Below are 20,332 nucleotides of genomic sequence, written 5' to 3' on the forward strand. Positions count from 1 at the left end.
TTTCCTGTTGCAGTAGGAAGTGCTATTAAGATTGTGTCAGTGCTGGTTTTTGCTAGCATAATTGGCCAGCCAACATGGGACCCTCTCATAGTCTTCAGAAGAAAATCAAATCACTATATATACTGTGTTGAACAAAAATGGGGCAAAATTTTAAAAAGGTAGTGTGAAATGATGAGAGCAAAAGGGTATTAAAAACATTTTACTCCAACCCCCCCCACACCCTTTAACCTGCTTGAATGAATGACTGCTCCACTGCTTTAGAGAGTTTTATTAATAAAAATCCTGTATGCTCAGCTATGTTACCATGTGATGACATTTAGGCAGTTCCCCAAAGGTGGTATTCAGAACACACAGCCAAACGTTAAGTTAAACATTCATTATTAATATCGTACAACTCAAAAGACAAAGTAAAATCCACTTTCATTCACAATTCACTTGCTTTTTCCTACCCAGGCTGCAGTTTTTAAAGTTTTTGCTAGGCCAATAAAATTAAAATAATGCAAATATTTTTGTTCCTGTAGTAGTCTGAAGAAATAACTCATACTAAGTTGAACAGAATGATAAATATATATTTTATAAGCATTACCTCACGGCAATTTTCCTTCCCCAAACATTAGCGATCAACAACTTCATTTTGGAGGAAACCATAAAAGAAAATTCTCCTGGTTTAAAAAAAAAAGTGTGTCTGGAGGAACCTCTTCTGCCATTACATTAAAATCAGAATCATTTATATATAAAAATAAATGTTATGTTCTCATAAGAGCATTAGACAATTATACCTGTGCTTAACAAAACATTGGTCATTCAAGACTACAATAATTAATATTTTAAAGGCTTTCAAATTACCAGAATGTACACAGAGGGAACTCAGTACAAAATGTAGTTGAAGGACACAAGACAGAAAATACTGATTTGTCCATATGTAATAGAAATGCTACTAACTAGTTAAATATTGAGAAATACTATCACGGAATGTGACTGGAAATGTGGTCCATAACTGCTTTGCAACTGGAAAGGGGAAGGAAGATTTAATAATTCGTACCATATAGTTAAATATAAACATTTGTTATTTGTACATAAAGTTGCTTCCAAAAACTATTTATAAGCAATTTAGTTGGACTTAAAATCAATTTAAATTTCTCGCAGTCACCAAGTTATTAACTTTCTTTAGTTTTAAATCAGCTCTCACTAGTGCAGATTTAGTTAAAAATTTCTGCCAAACATTTATTTCAGAGCCCCCCATCACCTAAACCACAAAATACACAAATTGCTGAAATTGATCCCTTATAGCACGGACTGCAGTTTATGCTTATTTCCACTGCCAGTCGTAAGAAAAAACTTTCCTTTTGCAAGAACTCCTCCACGACTTGCACCATGCACTTAAAAACAGATTATTAGGCATGGCTAACTTTCTTAAAATGCAACAAGAGTTCTGATGCTTCTTCCACAATGGGCCTTGTGCACATGACAGGTTTCCCTTCTGTTTGCCAAATGCTTTCCACAAGTTGATGCTTCCCAAAAATAAAGACTTGTCAGCAATTTGGCGCCAGAGCTGTTCACCCTGCAGCTTTATGCTTCCCTCCGCAGCATCCGCAGACTTCGCCACAGTGGTGGCAGGCTCTCAAGGGGAGGTAGCAGCACATACATGGTGCAATGAAGGACAAAGTGACAAGAGCGAGCCATCGTAAGCAGAACTTGTCATCGCTCGTGTCGCATGAGCAGGGGTCTGAGAAATCCCCTTCGGAGTCTGACATGCAGTGATAGAGCATGCTCTCAGCACAAAGCATGCAGCTAACTTGGTATATGCACCTCTTAATAGGGTCAGGGGCATCCTGGCACTTGCCCCGGCCATTCTCTTCATGATTAAACCTCTCCTGGCAGTACACACAGCGAGAACGCTCACCGTCTTCTTTCCGTCGCTTTGATTTTTTTAATTTGAAAGAGGAAGGCTGTGTTTTAAGTACCACAGAACTTTTTGGCTCTTTTAGGGAATTCAGCTTGGTTCCATCCCCAGAGGGGTAGAGATATTCTGACTTTTTATGGTCTGCCTTAGGACACTGCAGTGAAGTGTCTGCTTCATCCCTATCCAAGTCATTTTTCCACATGTCTGGGTGTCTATAGTCTGCATAGCGGCGTATTAAAATATCACGAGGGTTTATTCGGACAATTTCTTCTTCATCCTGAAAACTGACATTCCTGACTGGTTTCGGGGATATCTGAAAATGGGGAAGGGAGAAAAAAAGACAGAGGCACTTTGTATTACAGGTAGGTGTGACAGATCCCTCAACACAAGCAGGTGATTCAGTACTTTATTTCAAGTGAGCTACTGGGGCACAGCATTTCATTCTCAGGGGGCTGTACCCTTGCTTTTTAGAACCTGGATTTCAGAGTTGTGACAAAGGTGGTTAAGAAATATTCAGATTTAAGCACCTTAAAGACAAAAGGAGGAAATGATGAAGGTCAACCAAAAACTGAAGGTAGAGATGAATGCATGTAAGTTATAAGTAAAAGAGAGCAAGCTAGGAATAATACTACTAGGAAAAAAGGATGATTTGCAAATGCTTTTAAACATCCATGCAAAATTGCTGGGTAAAGTTTGAAATTTGGTCTGAGATAGTGTCAGTATACAGATGGCACACAACTTTACCTCTCTCTTCCATCTTCTAATTCCAAGGAAATGGTGGAAATGGGCAGGGAGGCAGTATTGGGGAGGCTGAGAGCAAACAAGTTTTCACTTTTTCCAGACAGGGCAGACATGCTGTGGGTGAGGAAATCTGCAGATTTGGATAGATTTGGCTGCACTCCTGCTAAAGGGTTAAGTACATTGTTTGGGAGTGCTGCAGGATGCAGCTTTTTTGTTGGAGGTGCAGGTATCAGCTGCCAGAAGTGAAGTGGTATTTTGTTTTGTTTGTCTGCTTCAGCTGGTTTGCCGACTGCAGTGTTAACTGAAGAATGTAAATCTTGTCTCAGAAACTCACACCCTAGTTACATCCAGGCTTGATTAATGTAACCATACCATCTCCTGGAACATGGCCTAGAGACTACCTAATAAAACAGCAAGAATGGTCATAAGACCCAGGTGTGCTGATCATATTCTCTTCTGTGCCAGTTACGCTAGCTGCCTATTCTCCACCAAGCCCAATTTAAAGTCCTATTTGGTTTGGGACCAGACTATCTGAAGGGCTGCCTACACCCATATGTACCTGGCAATGCTCAGGATCCAAGGCCCTTTTCTTTAGTCTACCAGTAAAAGTTGGGCAGCAGTAGTGACAGTGCCTTCTCTGTGGTGGACCCCTAATTCTGAATGCTTTTCCCGAAGAAATCTATTTGGCTTTCTTCCTGCTGGCCTTTAGGAAAACCCAGAAATGTCTTGATTTCCACATTCATTTGCATGATTTAATGGCGGTTCTATTTAAGAATCACTTGGAAAGTATCTTTCCAAATAATAATGGATAATGCAGAGTGTAATTCAGTCTTCTGAAATCCTCTGAAATAGATACATTTGACAAAGCCCTTGAGATCAAGTACTTTAAATCATGCTGCAAAGTAGTTATCTATCTTACACATGCAGAAATAAAAGCCACCTTTGCAATTCAGGACTCACTTATTTCCAAATGCTTTTTATAAAGAGAAGTCCTTGATTACTAAAGTACTTGCTTAATAAATAAATTAACACTTGTGGTGGGAACTTGTAGCCAGGACCAAAGAAGTTGTTCACTTTGCTGGCACCCAATGGAAATCCACAAAACCGAGACAGAAATAACTTTTCCATAGCCTTCTGAAGGATTGGCTGGTGATGACAGAAGCATCTTTCACTATTAATGAAAATAAGTTTGCTATAAAGTTTTAGTTTATGAGCAAAGATTAAAAAGCAAACAATCCTTTTCCATTCCTGCCAAAGGCAAAAACAAGACACTCCATTATAGGGCAAAGCAAACTTCTGCTGGAATATTTGAGATTCAAGATGACTTACTTGGCTCACAGTAATAAAAATTGTAATCAGTTACCCTTGCCAATTGGTAAAAACTATTTAAAAAACTAGAGCAAGCTAAATAGGGAAGTCTTTGAAATTTAAGGAGATGACCATTCTCAATTAAAACAAAGCAGTGTGAACCTAAGCTTTTGTATAGATGGTTCTGAACTTTCAGCTTCAGGTGGAATTCAGGGCTTGGCAACCTGGAAAGAAGAATGCCAAGAAAGCGAGAGATCTATCTGCAGTCAGGCAACAACCACTTCATACATGGCTTTCTCCACACCTCAAAAATAGTGATAGTACTGTATGCTATCATGTATCATTTGAAAAAATGGTGGCAGGTATACACATCCTGAAGTACCCAGCTGGGTTCTTCACACAGTTCTGTACAAGGGAATTTCCCAACACTGATGTCTGCTCAAGTCACTGTGAAGCATCCAGAGGATATCTGGCTGTCACTTAACCAAAGATCCAGTTAAAATAAGGCACAGCATCCATTAAAGCAGTTAAAAGGTTAAAAAGGAATTACTTCGGTTCATCATGATATGGTTTGTTTTCTCCACAAAGTATCTGAGAACTTCAACAATTAAAAAGAAGACACACTAATTTTAATGCATGCAGACATTTTATTCCCCTCTCTCTAAAATCATAGTAGGACACCATAAAAGCCAGTGGTTCCCTCTGTGGTAGCAGAGCATTTCAGCCATGGAAGAAGGGTCTTCAGTGAAAGCAGGATCAGTGTCAATGGCTTGTTTACTGTATGCTTGCTTGGACACTCAACACAGATTGAGATATCCTGCCTCTCTTCTTTTGAGTCAAGAGAGAAGGGAGATTTCTCATGTCATGTTAAGACACAGTCCTTGCCTGAGTGAGTAGATTTTGTGAAGGCCTCATAAAAATATGCACTGACCTCCAAAATTGGATGATACCTAAGTCTTCCTTGGGTATTAGCTCTATTTAACATTCTAACTGGTTATGTAAAAAGCTGAGCACTGCTGTGAAGGGAAGAATTCTTTGGTTGGATAAAATTAATGTCTAGGACAGGAAGGAGACAGAGAGAGAGGAGCTTGACTGGTGGCAACAGTGGAAACTGGGAAGAGGAAAATGGGAGATGTGTGACAAGGAGGACCATGGAGGAGAATAGCAGGAGTTGGCAGAAGTAGTTATGTGGCCAACTGTGACTGATAGGAAGGTTTTTAAAAAGGCAAGGAATTATGTAGAGGTAAGGCACAGAATTCATATATATCAATAAGAAAGTCTGAATGAGTAAAAATTCACATGGTACTTACAAACAGGAGAGATTGTATGGTATTGGAGTAGAATGGGCTAAGCAAGGAAAGGAAGTTTGGCTGTATAATTATGAAAGGGGAAATGGGCCACTGTGACTTATTTCTCACACTCCCTGGTGCTTCCCAGAGGGATATAATTACCCTTAGCAGCACAGCTTGTATGAAATTGGCCAGGGTGGTTTTTGCCAAGAGTAACAAGCCACCAAGAACCCACGGTGTGGCTTATTAGCTATGGCAACAAGTCACCCTGGCTGAGTTCACATGAACTAACATTTCTGGGGGTAATTATAGCATGTGACAGTAGGCAGGGGTGAAAAAAAGCCACTGGCATTCATTTTTCCAGCTGCAAACCAGGTCATAGGTAAATGTGCAGATTTTGAGCTGGAGAGGCCAGTTCCCCCACATAATTCAGGGGTATTATGCATCTACTTTGCATGCTGACACTTCCCAGTTCATTCCTCAGTATCTCCAGGCAGGGATAGAACAACTCCTGCCGGGAATCCTAGCAAACTGCTGCCAAGTAGTGTCGACAGTACTGGACATTACTGGACCAACTCAGTAATGTCCAGCCTCCTATGTTCTTAGAAGCAAAGAAGCACAGAATGCATAATGGCAGAGGGGCTTTGCTGCCATTTCACATATTGGCACAGTTCACATGTAATGGCAAACCATGACTTTGAACATTCTGAATGGAGTGTGTGTGTTTGTGTGTGTCCTCCCGACCACTGGGTTTGCAAGATGGAAATCAGAAGCACCCACTCGTAGACAAGCCCCAGCTCCCTGCAATGACTGAATTCAGGGAACCATGGTTTGTTTGAAAAAGGAAGAAGATGCTTCCAATCTCTTTCTCTTATGTGTGAAAAAGGAGTAAGTAAATGCAGTTGTGTCTTGGCTCCCTGACACAACAGGAAACCATGGCTTCTCATCATGACTGAAATGGGACACTAAAATAGCTAATTGAATCTGATGTAAATAATGTCAGAACACTTAATAAATCATCTATTTGTCTAGTTGAAGAAGTATTACCTGGTTGGACTGGCTGTGAAAGTAGGATCTTCTGGAGTTCAAATCTTCAAAGGCTGACGGTCTTATATTTAAGCTTTTGTAAGGATCATTTCTCACGATAGGTTCTTGTTGGAAAAGATGATCTTTCACTAGCAAACTGGATGAGTTTTCTGGAATTGCCTGGAAAGGATAACAGATTAAAATTAATTCTTATTTTGTTTTCCTTGTTGTGCTTATATAAGACTTCTTTAAAACCTTGGTTATTAAATGCAGCATAAATGCTTAGAACAATCAACCATGACTCAATACATATATATGTGCCTTTATTAAATCAGAATTCTACTATACAGAAATTCTGTTATAGACAAGTGTGACAGAGTAGCATATTGGAGATAACATTCATGGGAATATACCTTTAGCAGTACAAACTAGTTTGAAGATAGCATACCCTAAGGAAACCTATCTAATGCAATGATCGGAAATACACCTTAGCGGAAAAACAAGAAGAGCCACCCACTCCTACAATGTATTACCTGGTATGGATATGGGACCATGTCCTTCCCCCAGCCATTTATGTATGTATAAAACATTACCATACAGTAGATTAGCCCTTTGCAACCATAGACTGGCACTAAAACAGTCTTCCTATTTCTCAGTGACTTAACATGAATTAAGTGCAGCAATTGCCTCATGTATGATGCAATTCCAGATTCCTGAAACAGAGTGGAACCATACTGGTAGGGTGTGTGGCTGTGTTTCAGGGTTAGAGCCAATGCTGCAACAGCAGACTATGGATACTGTTTTGGGTCTTGGTCTTGGTCTTGGTCTTGGTCTTGGTCTCTCTCTCTCTCTCTCTCTCTCTCTCTCTCTCTCTCTCTCTCTCACACACACACACACACACACACACACACACACACACACACACTGCAGCCCTCCAGGCTACCCATAAGTCTGATGGACAGGTTGGATATGTGGACTATGACAAGTGGTCACCTGTGCATTCACACAAATGGGGTTTGCATCCGTACAAGAACCTTGATTCAGCAAATTTCTGTAGCTGAGAGGTTTTGGCAGGAACCTTTTCCCATTGTTGTAGAACACATGTTGTTATCAGGGTTGCACCTCATCCCTCAGTTTGCTGAGACCAGTTCTTGTGACCTTGGAACTGAAAGCATTTCAATTTGAGCATCAGTACCTGTGGCAATATGCACCCCTTCTGGTTCTATGATGGCACTGAGGTGGGGGACTGTGGAGCAGTCTGTGTGAAAGCACAGGTGACCACTTGAAGAATCACAGTTACAGGTAAGCAACCTCACTTTCTTCTTTGTGATTTCTCTGTATCACACATATGCACAATTAACAAGCTGTGTTATTGGAGGTGGATCAGTGTCATTAATGCAGAACGGATGACCACACCTGAACATTAAGCAGATGCCACTCTGAATGTCTACCGGGTAATACTGTACAAAAGTACATGGTTTCAATTATGTAGCTATCTGACACAACTCAATCTGCAAGATACCTTGAGCAAATGCAGTAGAGGTGGTAGCTGTGCATGTGGAGTTAGCTTGGATCAGAGCACTGAGCTGGAGTGCTTACCAGCTTATTGAAGCTGCTAAGATAGGAGTATAGGTTAGACATCCCAGGATGAAAGACATTGGCAGGCCCTTGTTCTGCTCTCCATAACAGATAAAAGCATGCAATTTTTGAAATGCTTCAAAGTTTGCTTTATAAAAAAGCAGGAATACATCTAACATTGAAGGCATGAACAGTCACTTCCAGTGGTGTAGAAGTGAAGGGAAAGATGGAGGTAAGACAATATCCTAATTGAAGTGAAAGTCAGATACCAGCTCAGATAGAAAAGAAAAATCTGGGTAGAGAACAATCTTCTCTTTTGAAAAGTCAGATATGCAATATACACTCACAGAGTTCACTAGATTGGTGAAGTGAAGTGATAGTGACTAAGAAGGCCACCTTCCACAATTGCAGTCCTAGGTCTATGGTAGCTATGGGCTGAAATGGCTTCCCAGTCAGTGTCCTCAGTAGTACAAAGAGGCTACAATGGAGAGTAAGCAGCTTCACAGAGGAAGCAATGTTATGAGCAACTGAAGGAACTGTTTCCCTGTCAGGTGTGAAAAAATGAAAACCCCTCCACCAGGGAATGATAGACAGCCATTGCAGCCAAATAAACCTGGAGAGAAGAAAGTTCTAAACGCTTCTGAAGTAGTGATAATAGAAAATGTAATATTTGGAAAACAGGGCACATAGAAGGAATGAACTCTTTGGAAAACACGAAGAGCTTTTTATTTCCTTGCACAGAAGCCATGGTAGAAGGTTTACGAGTTACTTTTAGCATCTCTTGGACTGAGGGCTTAAACATCCTCAGATCTGACCCTGACCTGCTGTGAGCAGTGTAAGGATGAGGGGAAGATGAAGAAATTGCACGTTCAAATGTCCCTACAGCTGTGTCTGACTGATAGTCTTCATCTGCCAGAAGCTGGGATTTGTCACAGAAGTTTCCTCTCCTTTCTCCTTCAGAGATGAGGCAATTGGAATAGACCCTGATACTGGATAAGAAGGTATAGTTGGTATGGGAGAATCAAGGAGATATGATGGTGGCAGTAGCTGAACTAGAGACAATTGGATACACTCCTTTGGGTGTTCTTTAGACTCTTTCTCCCTCTTCTTTTTGGTCACTCTGAATAAGCTGAGGAATAAGCCCATTTAGAAATCTTTTTTTGCCAGCAGAACTGTGAGGGATCAACTGCATGGAGGGTCCATTAGGACTCTGGTTATTGCTGGAACAAATGGTGAAGGAAGAAGGTAACAGTAGACAGAAAAGTAGGGTCCCCTTTGAAGAAAAAAACGTGGCATGACCATTGCAGGGAGAGAAGTTCCACTGCCTCTAACAGCCTCTTCCAGAGAAGAGTCTTCATTTCCCATTATCTGTTTCCCCTGGCTTGCTTAGTGAAAGCCTACAATGTGGGCAGGGGTTAATGAAATGTCCCTCATGTAAGTGAAGCAGATAGCGTGACTGTGATGATCAGCTGGGGGAAGTTTACCGCCACAGTATATGCACTTTGAAAAAGCCGCCTTTGATGTCATAAGCCTCTGCAGTGAAAGAAGCAAGTGAAGATTGCTGAAAAGCAAACCATATAGCATCATCTCCTGAAGGGGAAGGCAAAGTTCCCTGAGAGACAACCACAATGGTGACTGAAGAGGAACTGAGGAAATAGGTTGGAACCTGCTCATGATATGTGTATTCTTACAGTGGGGAAGGATTCCCACCAAAATTTCCTCAGTTATAGAAATTCTGTACAGTCACAGAGCCCTGAAGTGTGATGCATATCATGAAGAAGAAAAATCTGATCCAGATGGTTACCTCTGGAGCAGTTTTTGAGTCAGCACAGTAACCTGCATGGTAGAGGGGAAAGTGCCCTCCTCTTGGGTTCCACTGGTAGAACTTCTGTCAGCAGAAGGCTTGGATCTAAATCACTCTTCAAACAAACAAATTGTTCTGTGCAGTAGGGGCACGCACTGAGCACCTGAAGCCTTCTTTGCAAAAATACAAGATTTCCATGGAAGTTAATACTTCAAAAAGGGCAGGGTAATAGTCCATTAGAAATAATGTGGTGAGAAGAGCAAGCTGAAAGAAGAAGATGGAGATTGAATGACAATCATTTATTACAAGAATATATTTTGAAGAAGTCTGAAAAAGATTTGGAAGAATTTTTTAGATTAAATAATGCAAGTGAGGTCTCAAATAGCAACAATATGGGAACCTAATAAAGTTTATATTAGAGGAAAATTTTTAGCAATAGCATCTAAGGAGAGAGAAAAATTAGAACAAATTAAAAAGCTCCTGAAAATAATTCAAATAGTAGAAGACCATCATAAGAAAGTACAAGACAAATTAATCGTAACTTGAATTTAGACACATAAGAAATGAATTAGACCTGACAGGGACAGAAGAGTTACAAAAGAATCATAGAATCGAGTCCAACCCTCTGCTGTTTGCAGGACACTACCCTACACCATCCCACTCAGATGGCTGTCCAGGTTCTTTCTGAATGTTTCCAGTGTGGGAGCACCCACCACTTCTCTAGGCAGTTGGTTTTACTGTTGTATTGCTCTGACCATAAGGAAGCTTTTCCTGATGTCCAGCCTGAATTTGGGATGTCGCAACTTGAACTGGTTATTCTGTGTCCTACATTCTGGTATCAGCAAGAAGAGATCTTGCCCTACCTCTTTATGACAGCCTTTGAGGTACTTGTAGAGAGATATCATGTCTCCCCTCAGTCTTCTCTTCTCAAGTCTGATCATGCCCAGTTCCCTCAGTTTTTCCTCACAGGGCAGTGTTTCCAACCTTGGATAATTTTTGTTGCCCTCCGCTGGACCCTTTCTAATTTACCTCCATCCTTCTTAAATCTTGGTGCCCAGAACTTGACACAGTATTCCAGGTGATGTTGAAATTTGAATTTTTTAAAACAAATGATTTAAAACATGCAAATATATTTGGGAGATACTTAGTGTACTGTTTTAAAAGAGAAATGGAAAGATCTGTAATAGGATGAAAAAGACAATGGAATTACATTATGTGGGAAAGGAAATTCATGACCAGTTTACTAGATTCTTTTCAAGTTTTTTTTTTAAAGTCAACTTCAGAAGATAGAATGGAGCAGTATATAAAAGAAACACACCTTGAAAAATTTACATCTGATCACAAGAATATATTGAATGATAGCTTGTAATAATTCCTGAATAGCGACACTTGCACATCCACTATTAAAGCTTCTCCATAGCAGCATCTAAGTCCCACTGTTTAACAGAATAGAACTTGGCTATCTACTCTATGCAGAGCCTGAATATAACATTAAGAATTGGGGTCTGTCTTTTCTTCCCTTGCATCATACCTTTTCCTTTGCAGTGTTTTTTAAACTGTCCTCCTCAATCTGCAAACTGCTCTAAGAGCCTTTCAGGATGGTACTTCAGATGCTATATTTTTGTCTATTGTGATTTTTCACAGGATGCCTCACACTTAACAAAGAACCAAATGAAGAAATAGCAGGAAACTCCAACTTGAGAGAAAGTGGCTCAAATACAAGTTGATGTTGTATGGAAAAACAAGACTAAACAAAACAAGTAAATTATTCTTACAATAAAGGAAAGTGCTACATTAATGTTATATATGGTCATCATGTCATATAAAACACACGCATAGATGCACAAATTCCCACTTCTTTTCTAGTGCCAAAGCAATTATGCGCCGCCCACATTCAATATCCTTCAACCACAGCACTGGCATAAGCTAGCCAGTATCATCTGTAAAGTAACCTACGCCAGTTTTTAATGCACAACGGAAATCTGGTTTGCTCCCAGCTGCTGGTATAATAATTACTGTCCTATGGTTGCTAAGAGATACTCTGACTTTTTTCCAAGACTATTAAAACATTTCTGTGTGCACAAGCAGAAGGATGCTGGGTAAAAGCAATAAAATGACTCCAGCTGTAGCAGCCCAGCAGAACTCAAAACCAGATGACAGCTGTAGAGAAAATGAAAACCAGACTGAGATTGCCTCTTTTTCAAAGTTCTTCTCCTCAGTTTTCCCAGGACAAAGTCTAGAGAACAGAATGCTGCACTCTCTTGTAAGCATCATGATAAACAATCTTGTGTCAGTGAAAAAGTGATTTGACAAAAGGGTTCATGAGACTATATTCTCTCCTACCTCTTATGGACACTCCACTTAAAAACAAAACAAAACTGTTTGCTTATTTGAACACTTTAGACTATATTTTTAAAAGCTGCCCTCAATTCCCATTTGAATTATGACTATAGACTTTAATTTCCAAACAGCCTCTCTTTTAGTGATTCTCTAGAACAGAGCAATTACTTGCAATTCCAGCAGCTGTTTCTCTACAATTAGTTGCATACTTTCTGCCCTATATCCTGAATACCTTCAAAGCAGCCTAGAAACTGTAGAATATTTTCCAGTCATTTAAGACAAAATGTTTCCTAATTAATTCTTAATTAATGAGCTGGAAGAAGGGAAGGAAACCTTTCCAACTTCCTTTATTGCAATAAAGTTTCAAAAAAGGACTCTCTGCATGCTTGGAATATTTTTATCTTCTGAAGGAAAGGAAAGGGTGTTTCTGACAACTTGGGGGCTCATCCAGGATTCTCCTAGATCTGTTTTCGGCTCGGATCGGTGAGTGGCTGTGGGGAAGTTGCACCCTGCTGAAATTTCAGCAGCCCCATGGGCAGCTCTGTGGCCAGTACAAGGGCGACTGGAGACCCGAGACTAATTGAATTCATGGGAGCATAGACTTCTAAGGACCCCAGAAGGGCTGGTGGTTTAACAGGTTTACTCAGAGGAAAGGAGGAAACCTGATAGATGCATCAGAATTTAGGTAAGGAATCATTTCTCACCCGAGGGAAAGGGATGGGGAATAAAGTATTTAAAGGAAGGGGGTCGCCCCTAGACATGCACATGGGAGGCATATCGTGAGAGGAGCTGGCTGGAGTCTGGGGTCAGACTAGATGGCTCGGGAGACCCCTTCTGACTCGCTCTGTTTCTGTGTTTCCCATATAAAGCATGTCCTAAAAGCAGAGTGCAATCACATACAGAACAATTGGCTTTTTATGTTCTCAAATGAGTGCAAATCATTAAAGACAAACAAGCAGAGAGCTTCTTCTGAAGAAACAAAGAGGAAAAAAAAGATACGGGTTGTGATCCTGCACCTAGCTTATTCTCTATGGAGTTAATCAGTAAACTTTTGTAGGCTGTGATGTAATGAAATACAAAACCACAGTGCCTGGATCAATTCAGTCAGAATCTGCCCATTCTGACAGAGTTTTAATACAAAATTGAACATCAATGATGGAGTGCTTACTTGAGATGCCTGAGAGATTAGACTACCCAGCTCAATATAAAATCTAGAGAAAAATTTGATATAGCTAAACTTAGAAGCATTGATAAAAACTTAACTAGTTCTTTGTAGCATAAAAGTTCACAGCCAAGAGTCTGTTTCTTCCAGCTTCCAAAATTCATAATACAAACAAACCTGTTATCTTTCAGGATGTTCAACTGCTCCACTGGAGAGGAATGACAACAAAAAATAACCCTAAGCTATTATCTCCAGTAATTTACAGTTAAAAGATATGACATTCAATGAAGCAGCACCAGCATACCAGTTTAAGAAGTGATAAACTATGAAATCCTTCTTCTAAAACAGCAAGGTAACCATTAACTTTCTTCTTTTAAAAGAAGAAAGCTGAGAAAAAGAATTAAATGGCCATGGGAACTGCAAGTCACATAGTATATATCTGCAATGAAAATGTTCTAGGTGGTACAAATATATCATAGGCAAAATATATTCTGGAAAAAAGGAACTTCTTTAGTGTTCTACATTCATTTCCTTGGAGAACAAGCACAGAAAGAAACATGATGGCATATTTTCCTGCACCAAACCCCTACTATGCAATGATCATGCTGTAGAAAAGTCAGCGTATTGTGCTGGGGTTGTGATTTTAATTACCACTATTCAGGAATTAAATCACACAATTAACAATCATGTGAAGTTAGAGGACAGGGCTGTACCTACTGGCTTTTAGGATGCTGGGACGATGTTAGTAGGTCTGATGCTGTTAATCATGTGATCTGAATGTCCAAATATAGCTATTATTGTTTCCAAAGATGATGTACTAACAAGTAACTAGTAATTTAAACATTCAGTTACAGAACTTAATTTGTAAATGGTGCTATGAATAATGGTACCATGGCTATATTATTTGATGAAGAGATTAAAGCTCCTGAATAATCCCTCTACTTTGGTTAAAAATTCTTAATCTGTTCATTTAAGCAAAATATTTAATAAGTGCTTGCTGCATAAATCCTAGAGACATAGAAGCTTTGGGTAGCTGATGGCAGACTCCAAGAACCACCTGTTTCCTGCAGTGGAAGAAAGTATCCGTGCTACGTTTAATTTGCCACAGTGGGCCTTTTGCTGCCTGCCTTCCATAGTTGAAATGTTACATGAATATTTGGAGAAAGCAAAGAGGATATGCGCAACATGAGGAAAGACATGGACTATTTTCTATTTGAAACCTCCCTTGTACTGCAATCACTGGGGAGACTCTGCCTCTGAATTTCAGTGAAAGTTGTGTCCACTAGAAGCAAGCTAGTGCCTTCCCTTAAGGAATGTCTATTCTCCCAACAGAAGATATCCAAAAACAGTTTATAGGACAATTATGAAATTAGTGAAACTATTCATTTCCTGTTAAGGAAATAGGCATTGTTGAACTAGCTATTTTTATACTGCAAAGATATTTTGACTGCTGATTGATGTTGACAGAACTTTTTTGACTCCACAGACATAAGTAGTAGAACATTCTGTAGATGTTTATTCCAACAGTGTTGAAAACACATTGAGCTACATTCAAACTTGTTTGAGTGGACTTGTGTTCAGATAGCAGAATCTCCCTCGCCCACTTCCCCTCTGAAGAAGCAGATGGGGGGCTGCAGGGGTGATGGGGGAAGTGCCCCATTCCACAGATGGAAGCCTTCTGTTGGTAGAGCAAAAACGAACTGGAATTCACCTATTATTTTGCTTTCCATTTCTCCAGTTTTCATCTGCTAGAGCAACTTTCCTTCAGATGGCTGGGCATGATAGGAGTCCTATGAAGCACATCTAGGGAAAGTGTCCATGGGGAAGTATACATAGAGAGTTTCAGTCTAAATTAATGGTCAACTTTCAATTATTGTTCTCACCAATGCAATCTATATTTCTAATTTCTATGCAGCATGAACTTTCTTTTCTTATAAGGCAACCTGAACAATTCATTAATCTCTGTTCTAAGACAGGTTCTCAATTCTTATTAGTTGCTTTTTTCCTACATTTGCTCCAACAATTTAATTTTTCTTGTACATCTAGCAGTATTCCTCAGATCCTCATGGAGCATTCTTCCATGGTGGTGATAATTTGCTGAACCAACTCTAAATTCTTCACTGTTGTTATGTGCCATCAATTTGCCTCTGCCTAATGGTGACCCTATGTATAAATACCCTCCAAAAGGTCCTGTTCTTCACAGCCCTGCTCAACTCTCGTAAATTCAAGGCTGCAGTTTCCTTTACAGAAGTTATCCATCTCTTCTTCTGCTTCCAACTTTCCCTACCATTATTGTCTTTTCCAGTGAGTGCTGTCATCTCATGATGTACCCCAAGTACAACAGTTTCAGTTCTGTCACTTTTGCTTCCAGGGGAAGTTCTGGCTTGTTTTGATCTCTGATCTAATTGTTCATCTTTCTGTCAGTACATGATATTTGCAAAGCCTCTCCAAACACACATTTTTTCTTGTCAGCTTTCTTCCCTGTCCAGCTTTCACACCCATATATAGTGATCAGGAACAAAATAGTGTGGATGATCATAGCCTTGGACTCCAGTGAACACTTGCTGATCTTTTCTAGTTCCTTCGTAGCTGCCCTTCCAAATCTCGGTGTTCTAATTTCTTGGCTGTAGTTTCCCTTTGAATTGATGATTGAACCAAGGTATACAAACTCACAATTTAAATTTCTTCATTGTTAACCTTAAAGTTGATTATCAATCCTTTATTCAGTCACTGACCAGCCAATAAATAAAAGAAATCTTTTCTGTATATTTTTTTCTGTTGTCATGAATCTTGTTTTCTTAATGTTCAACTGCAGCCTTGTTTTGTACTTCTTCCACTTCAGTCAAGAGTCATTTCAATTCATTGCTGTTTTCTGACAGTAATATGGTATTTGTCTGAATATCTTAAATTATTCACTTTTCAATTTTCTGATCCAAACCTACCTTTCCTTATGATATGTTCTAAGGATGGAATGAACAGATTGGGAGATAAACTGCACTCTTGTTTGAAGCTTTTACCTAAAGGAAACCACTCAGTTTCTCCATGTTTTGTCTGAACAGTAGCTTCTTGTCCACAATGCAGATTATGCAACAGTGGTGAGGCACACCCATTTATTTCAGAACCATCCATAGCTTGTGATCCACACAGCAAAGGCTTTGCTATCATCTATAAGGCGCTGAAATTTTTTGGTATGTTTCAGTAGCCAACATATATTTGCAATATAATTTCAACTGCCTCTTCCTTTTCACAGAATCCTGCTTGAATGTCAGGCATTTCTCACTCCATATAGTGTAAACTTCTTTGTAGTAACATTTTGAGCATTGCTTTTGCTTGCATGAAAAGTAAGAGTAATGGTCCTGTAGTTGCTGCACTCCTTTCTTGTAGATTATAATGTATACTAAACATTTCCATTCTGTGAGTCATTGTTTTGTTTTCCATATTTGTTGGCATAATCTTGGTAAGATTTGGAACAATTCAGTCTCTGCAGCTTGGAACAGTTCTGTCAGTATCCTATCTACTCTCGATACGTTGTTCCTTCCAAGTGCTTTCACAGCAGCTTTTATTTCATTTTCTAATATTCCAGATTCTTTGTCCCAGGATTCTTCTTTGAAGGAGACTATGACCCTTCGATCACTTCGGTATAGTTCTTCTATGTATTGTTTTCACCTTCTCTTTATTTTCTCCTAGTCAGATAGTATGTTCTCTTGGTCTTTCAGCATTCCTAATCTACATTTGAATTCTCTTTGATTTTTGTTTTGGACCTTCTGTATAGAGTATCTTGTTTTTCCTCTTTTGTTCTCCTCTTCTGTTTCTTTGCACAGGCCATTTTAAGAGTTCTGTCTTTACATGACATGATAGTTGGTGAAAAGTTGCATGCAGCAACCTTTTGCTTCTCACTTGTCTTTAGCAATGGTGAGTATTTCTTCTGTTATCCACTTAGGCCTTCCTCCTCTTTCTGTTACAGAAATTGTCTTTTTGCATTATTCTAGAATAATGTCTCTGGTTTTAGTCCACAATTCTTCTGGTTCATGGTCGATTTGTTCAGTAATGCAAATCTGTTCTTTATGCAAACTTCAGATTCCTCAGGAAAGTTATTGACATTGCATTTTAACACTGGGACATGGGTGGCGCAGTGGGTTAAACCACTGAGCCATTGGGCTTGTTGAGCAAATGGTCAGCAGTTTGAATCTGCCTGACAGGGTGATCTCCCATTGCTTAGTCCCAGTTCCTGCCAACCTAGCAGTTTGAAAGCATGCAAATGCAAGTACATAAATAGTGGGAAGGTTACAATGTTCCATGAGCTTCGGCATTTAGTCATGCCAGCTGCATGTCTGTGGAAATCGTCTGCAGATAAATGCTGGCTCCCTTGGAGATGAGCACTGCCTCCTAGAGTCAGACACAATTGGACTTAATGTCATGGGGAAACCTTAACCTTTTTAACACTATAATTTTGTTATCTTTTATATATACAGTTTCTCTATCTTCTATGTCCAATTATATAGCCTATTTGATTGTTGTATTGCCATCTGATGATGTCCATGTGTACAGTCATTTGATTAGTTGCCTGAAGTATGTACTTGTGATAAATAAATTGTTGGCTTGAAGAATTCTACATGTACCTCTCCTGCTTTCTGACCCCAGGTCACATTTTCCTTGATTCTGCTTTGTTTCCTATTTTTGTGTTCCAGTCACCAATGATGATCAGCATGGTCTGTTTGCATGTGTTATCCCTTTCCTCTTGGACTTACGGATAAAGGTTTTAATTTCTCCTTTTTCAACATCTGTTGTTGGAACATAAGACTTGAATGATGGCTCTGTTTTCTAAGAATTCTGATTGATAGGATTCAGTCAGACTTTGCATTATGGCCCCTTGTGCTACATTTTGCCTCATTATTAGAGACACTCCATTTTTTCTGAGTTTGTTTTTTTGCAGAATAGAACACTTTGTGTTTTTCTGACTGAAAACACTGCTTTCCAGTCCACTGCAGTTCACTTTCACTGAGTACGGTCATCCTTAACTGTTCTATGTCTCGCTTTATTTCACCCATTCCATGTTCCAATTATATGTGTTGTTCAACATCAGGTTCTCCTTTTGCCTCTGGGTGTGTCGGCCACTAAACTTCCTTTCACCTTTGATCTAACTGCATCATTAGTAACAGTGCTATCCATACGTGTCTTTTGCTCTTTCCCAGTCACTGGCGAGTTCCTTCCAATCTGGCTGTCTTGACCTTTGAAAGTATTTCTTGTTTCATTTTGGATTGCCCCATCATAGGGTTTTAAAGGTAATAAAAATTCAGAAGTTGCTTATCTTTGCCACCTTCTGCACAGTAATAACTAGGGTTAGCTTGTTAGCTTGACTGTCATTGCCACTGCCTGTGAAAAAGTCTCCACTGACTAACACTGCCACCCAGTAGCTGGCCTTCAGATGTTTTTCTGTCTCCACTTGCATTAGTGAAATTCATTCTCTTTTGCTGATGTGACTCTTATTCCTGAAGAGGGTGGCTGCAGCTTAGTCTGGTGTCTCAGCTTTAACCAGTCTGCCTTGGGTGATCCTGTCAGGCGACAAGCCTAGTGAGGCACTAGTGGCCTGACACTCTCAAACCCATTACCACATTAAGGTGTGGTGGCGGTGGAATCTTTGCCTAAGCTAGTCAAAAATGATTTTGTCTTTTTAGTAACATTACTGCAGCGCTCAGCAATATGTCATTCTGTGAACAACCAGGATCCCAGCACAGCTGAGTCCTCAACCCGAAACAAAAATATTTCTTATCACTCCAGTTTCACAACCTTGTACTTGGCAGGCCTCTGTTTCATTCCATTTCTATTAGTTCAGTTCTTCCTTTGCAACTTCCTGATCCTCCTTCTGTATTAATAATGCCCCTCAAATTAGTGTTGTCTGTGTATTTTAAGACTCCTACTTCCCTTCCAAAAATAATTACATGAAAAATATTGAATAAAAATAGGCTTTAATACTGATCAGCTTCACTAAATACTTATTTCTGACAAAACATTCCTTTTTAGCACAAATCAATATAATTTCAACAAGTTTCTTAAGTAGTGCTGCTTTTTCATTTAAAATATTAATTTCCTATGTGGCTTAATCCAAACTATTTGTTCAACATCATTTGATTTCTAAATATGGAAAGCTCTTTTAAAATTAATCTAGCATAATATTATTTAGTTATATTCTTTTACTTTTATTATTTCATTTAGTATCTTCACATGGCATACAAATATGTTGACAGATGAAGTATGTTTTATTTTTATTAATGAGAAGGGAATTCATGGTAATATTGGTGATGCAGCCTTCTGCTAGTAAGGATGACATCGATGCTTCCCAAAAGATCAAATCTGATGCTGAGAATAACATTTTTTTTTAACTAGAAATGGGCAATTTTCCCTTATACCAATATATAGTTTATCTTAATATATACAGTAATTAAAGATACACTCTTATGCATGTTACAATACAAAAAGTCCTATAACTCAAAGCACATAAGTGTTTTTAGTGCCTAAACATGCATAGTATTTTACCCTAAGTTACATGCCTAAGCAACAGTAATCTGCTTGTATGCATCAAATATATATGCACATTACCAGCTTTAAGGATTTGCAGAACTAGAAATTTGAAATGAAAGGTAATATCATCCAATTTCAGGTATGCCAATTTTGGAAGTGATGTGCTTAACACAGAGAACAGCCTGAACAGCCTTCAATGCACTTCCTTGATTCAAGTGAATTTTGAAGAGTATTTATGATCTGTTTAACAGTCGACAAGAATAATAGCTACAAACTCAGGTTACTACGCAAATGTGGCGTAGAGAGAACATTATCTTTTTCTTCTAGTCTTTTCTCAACTGGGCAATTTGGGCAGTACAATGAATACTGTTTCAGCAATTATTAAGCCAAAGAATGAAGTAGACATTGTTGAAAAAGTAACCTTGGTTAGAGTTTGTAATTTTTGTGGAAATAGTCTTGTTTGGAAGTTCATATGCAATGTCAGCTTTTTAAACAAAAATGTTCAACTTAAAGAATCTAATTTACAGGTGAACTCTTGAAGAAATTAAATAGCCTATATTTGAAAGAAACACCACTTCAAAACTAGAGGGATGATTTTCTCCATTAGAATAGGAAAAAAAGGCACAAAGTCTTTCAGTCTGTAGAACAAAATAACTTATTAT

At 39.1% G+C, this 20,332-nt stretch overlaps 1 protein-coding gene across 1 annotated transcript in view; it reads right to left on the reverse strand.

The window, feature by feature from the left end:
* Positions 1-253: 253 nt before the first annotated feature.
* Positions 254-20,332, reverse strand: part of SPRED1 (sprouty related EVH1 domain containing 1) — a 93,973-nt gene continuing 73,894 nt past the window's right edge. Inside the window, exons 5-6 of the mRNA XM_044436722.1 lie at positions 6,289-6,447; positions 254-2,216 (exon numbers count right to left, since the gene is read on the reverse strand). Of these exons, the coding sequence (XP_044292657.1) occupies positions 1,557-2,216; positions 6,289-6,447 (819 nt within the window). The 3' untranslated portion in view covers positions 254-1,556. The remainder of the gene's footprint in view (positions 2,217-6,288; positions 6,448-20,332) is intronic.

Source organism: Varanus komodoensis, unplaced genomic scaffold, assembly GCF_004798865.1.
Source record: "Varanus komodoensis strain SLA01 unplaced genomic scaffold, ASM479886v1 scaffold3, whole genome shotgun sequence".
Lineage (NCBI taxonomy): Eukaryota > Metazoa > Chordata > Lepidosauria > Squamata > Varanidae > Varanus > Varanus komodoensis.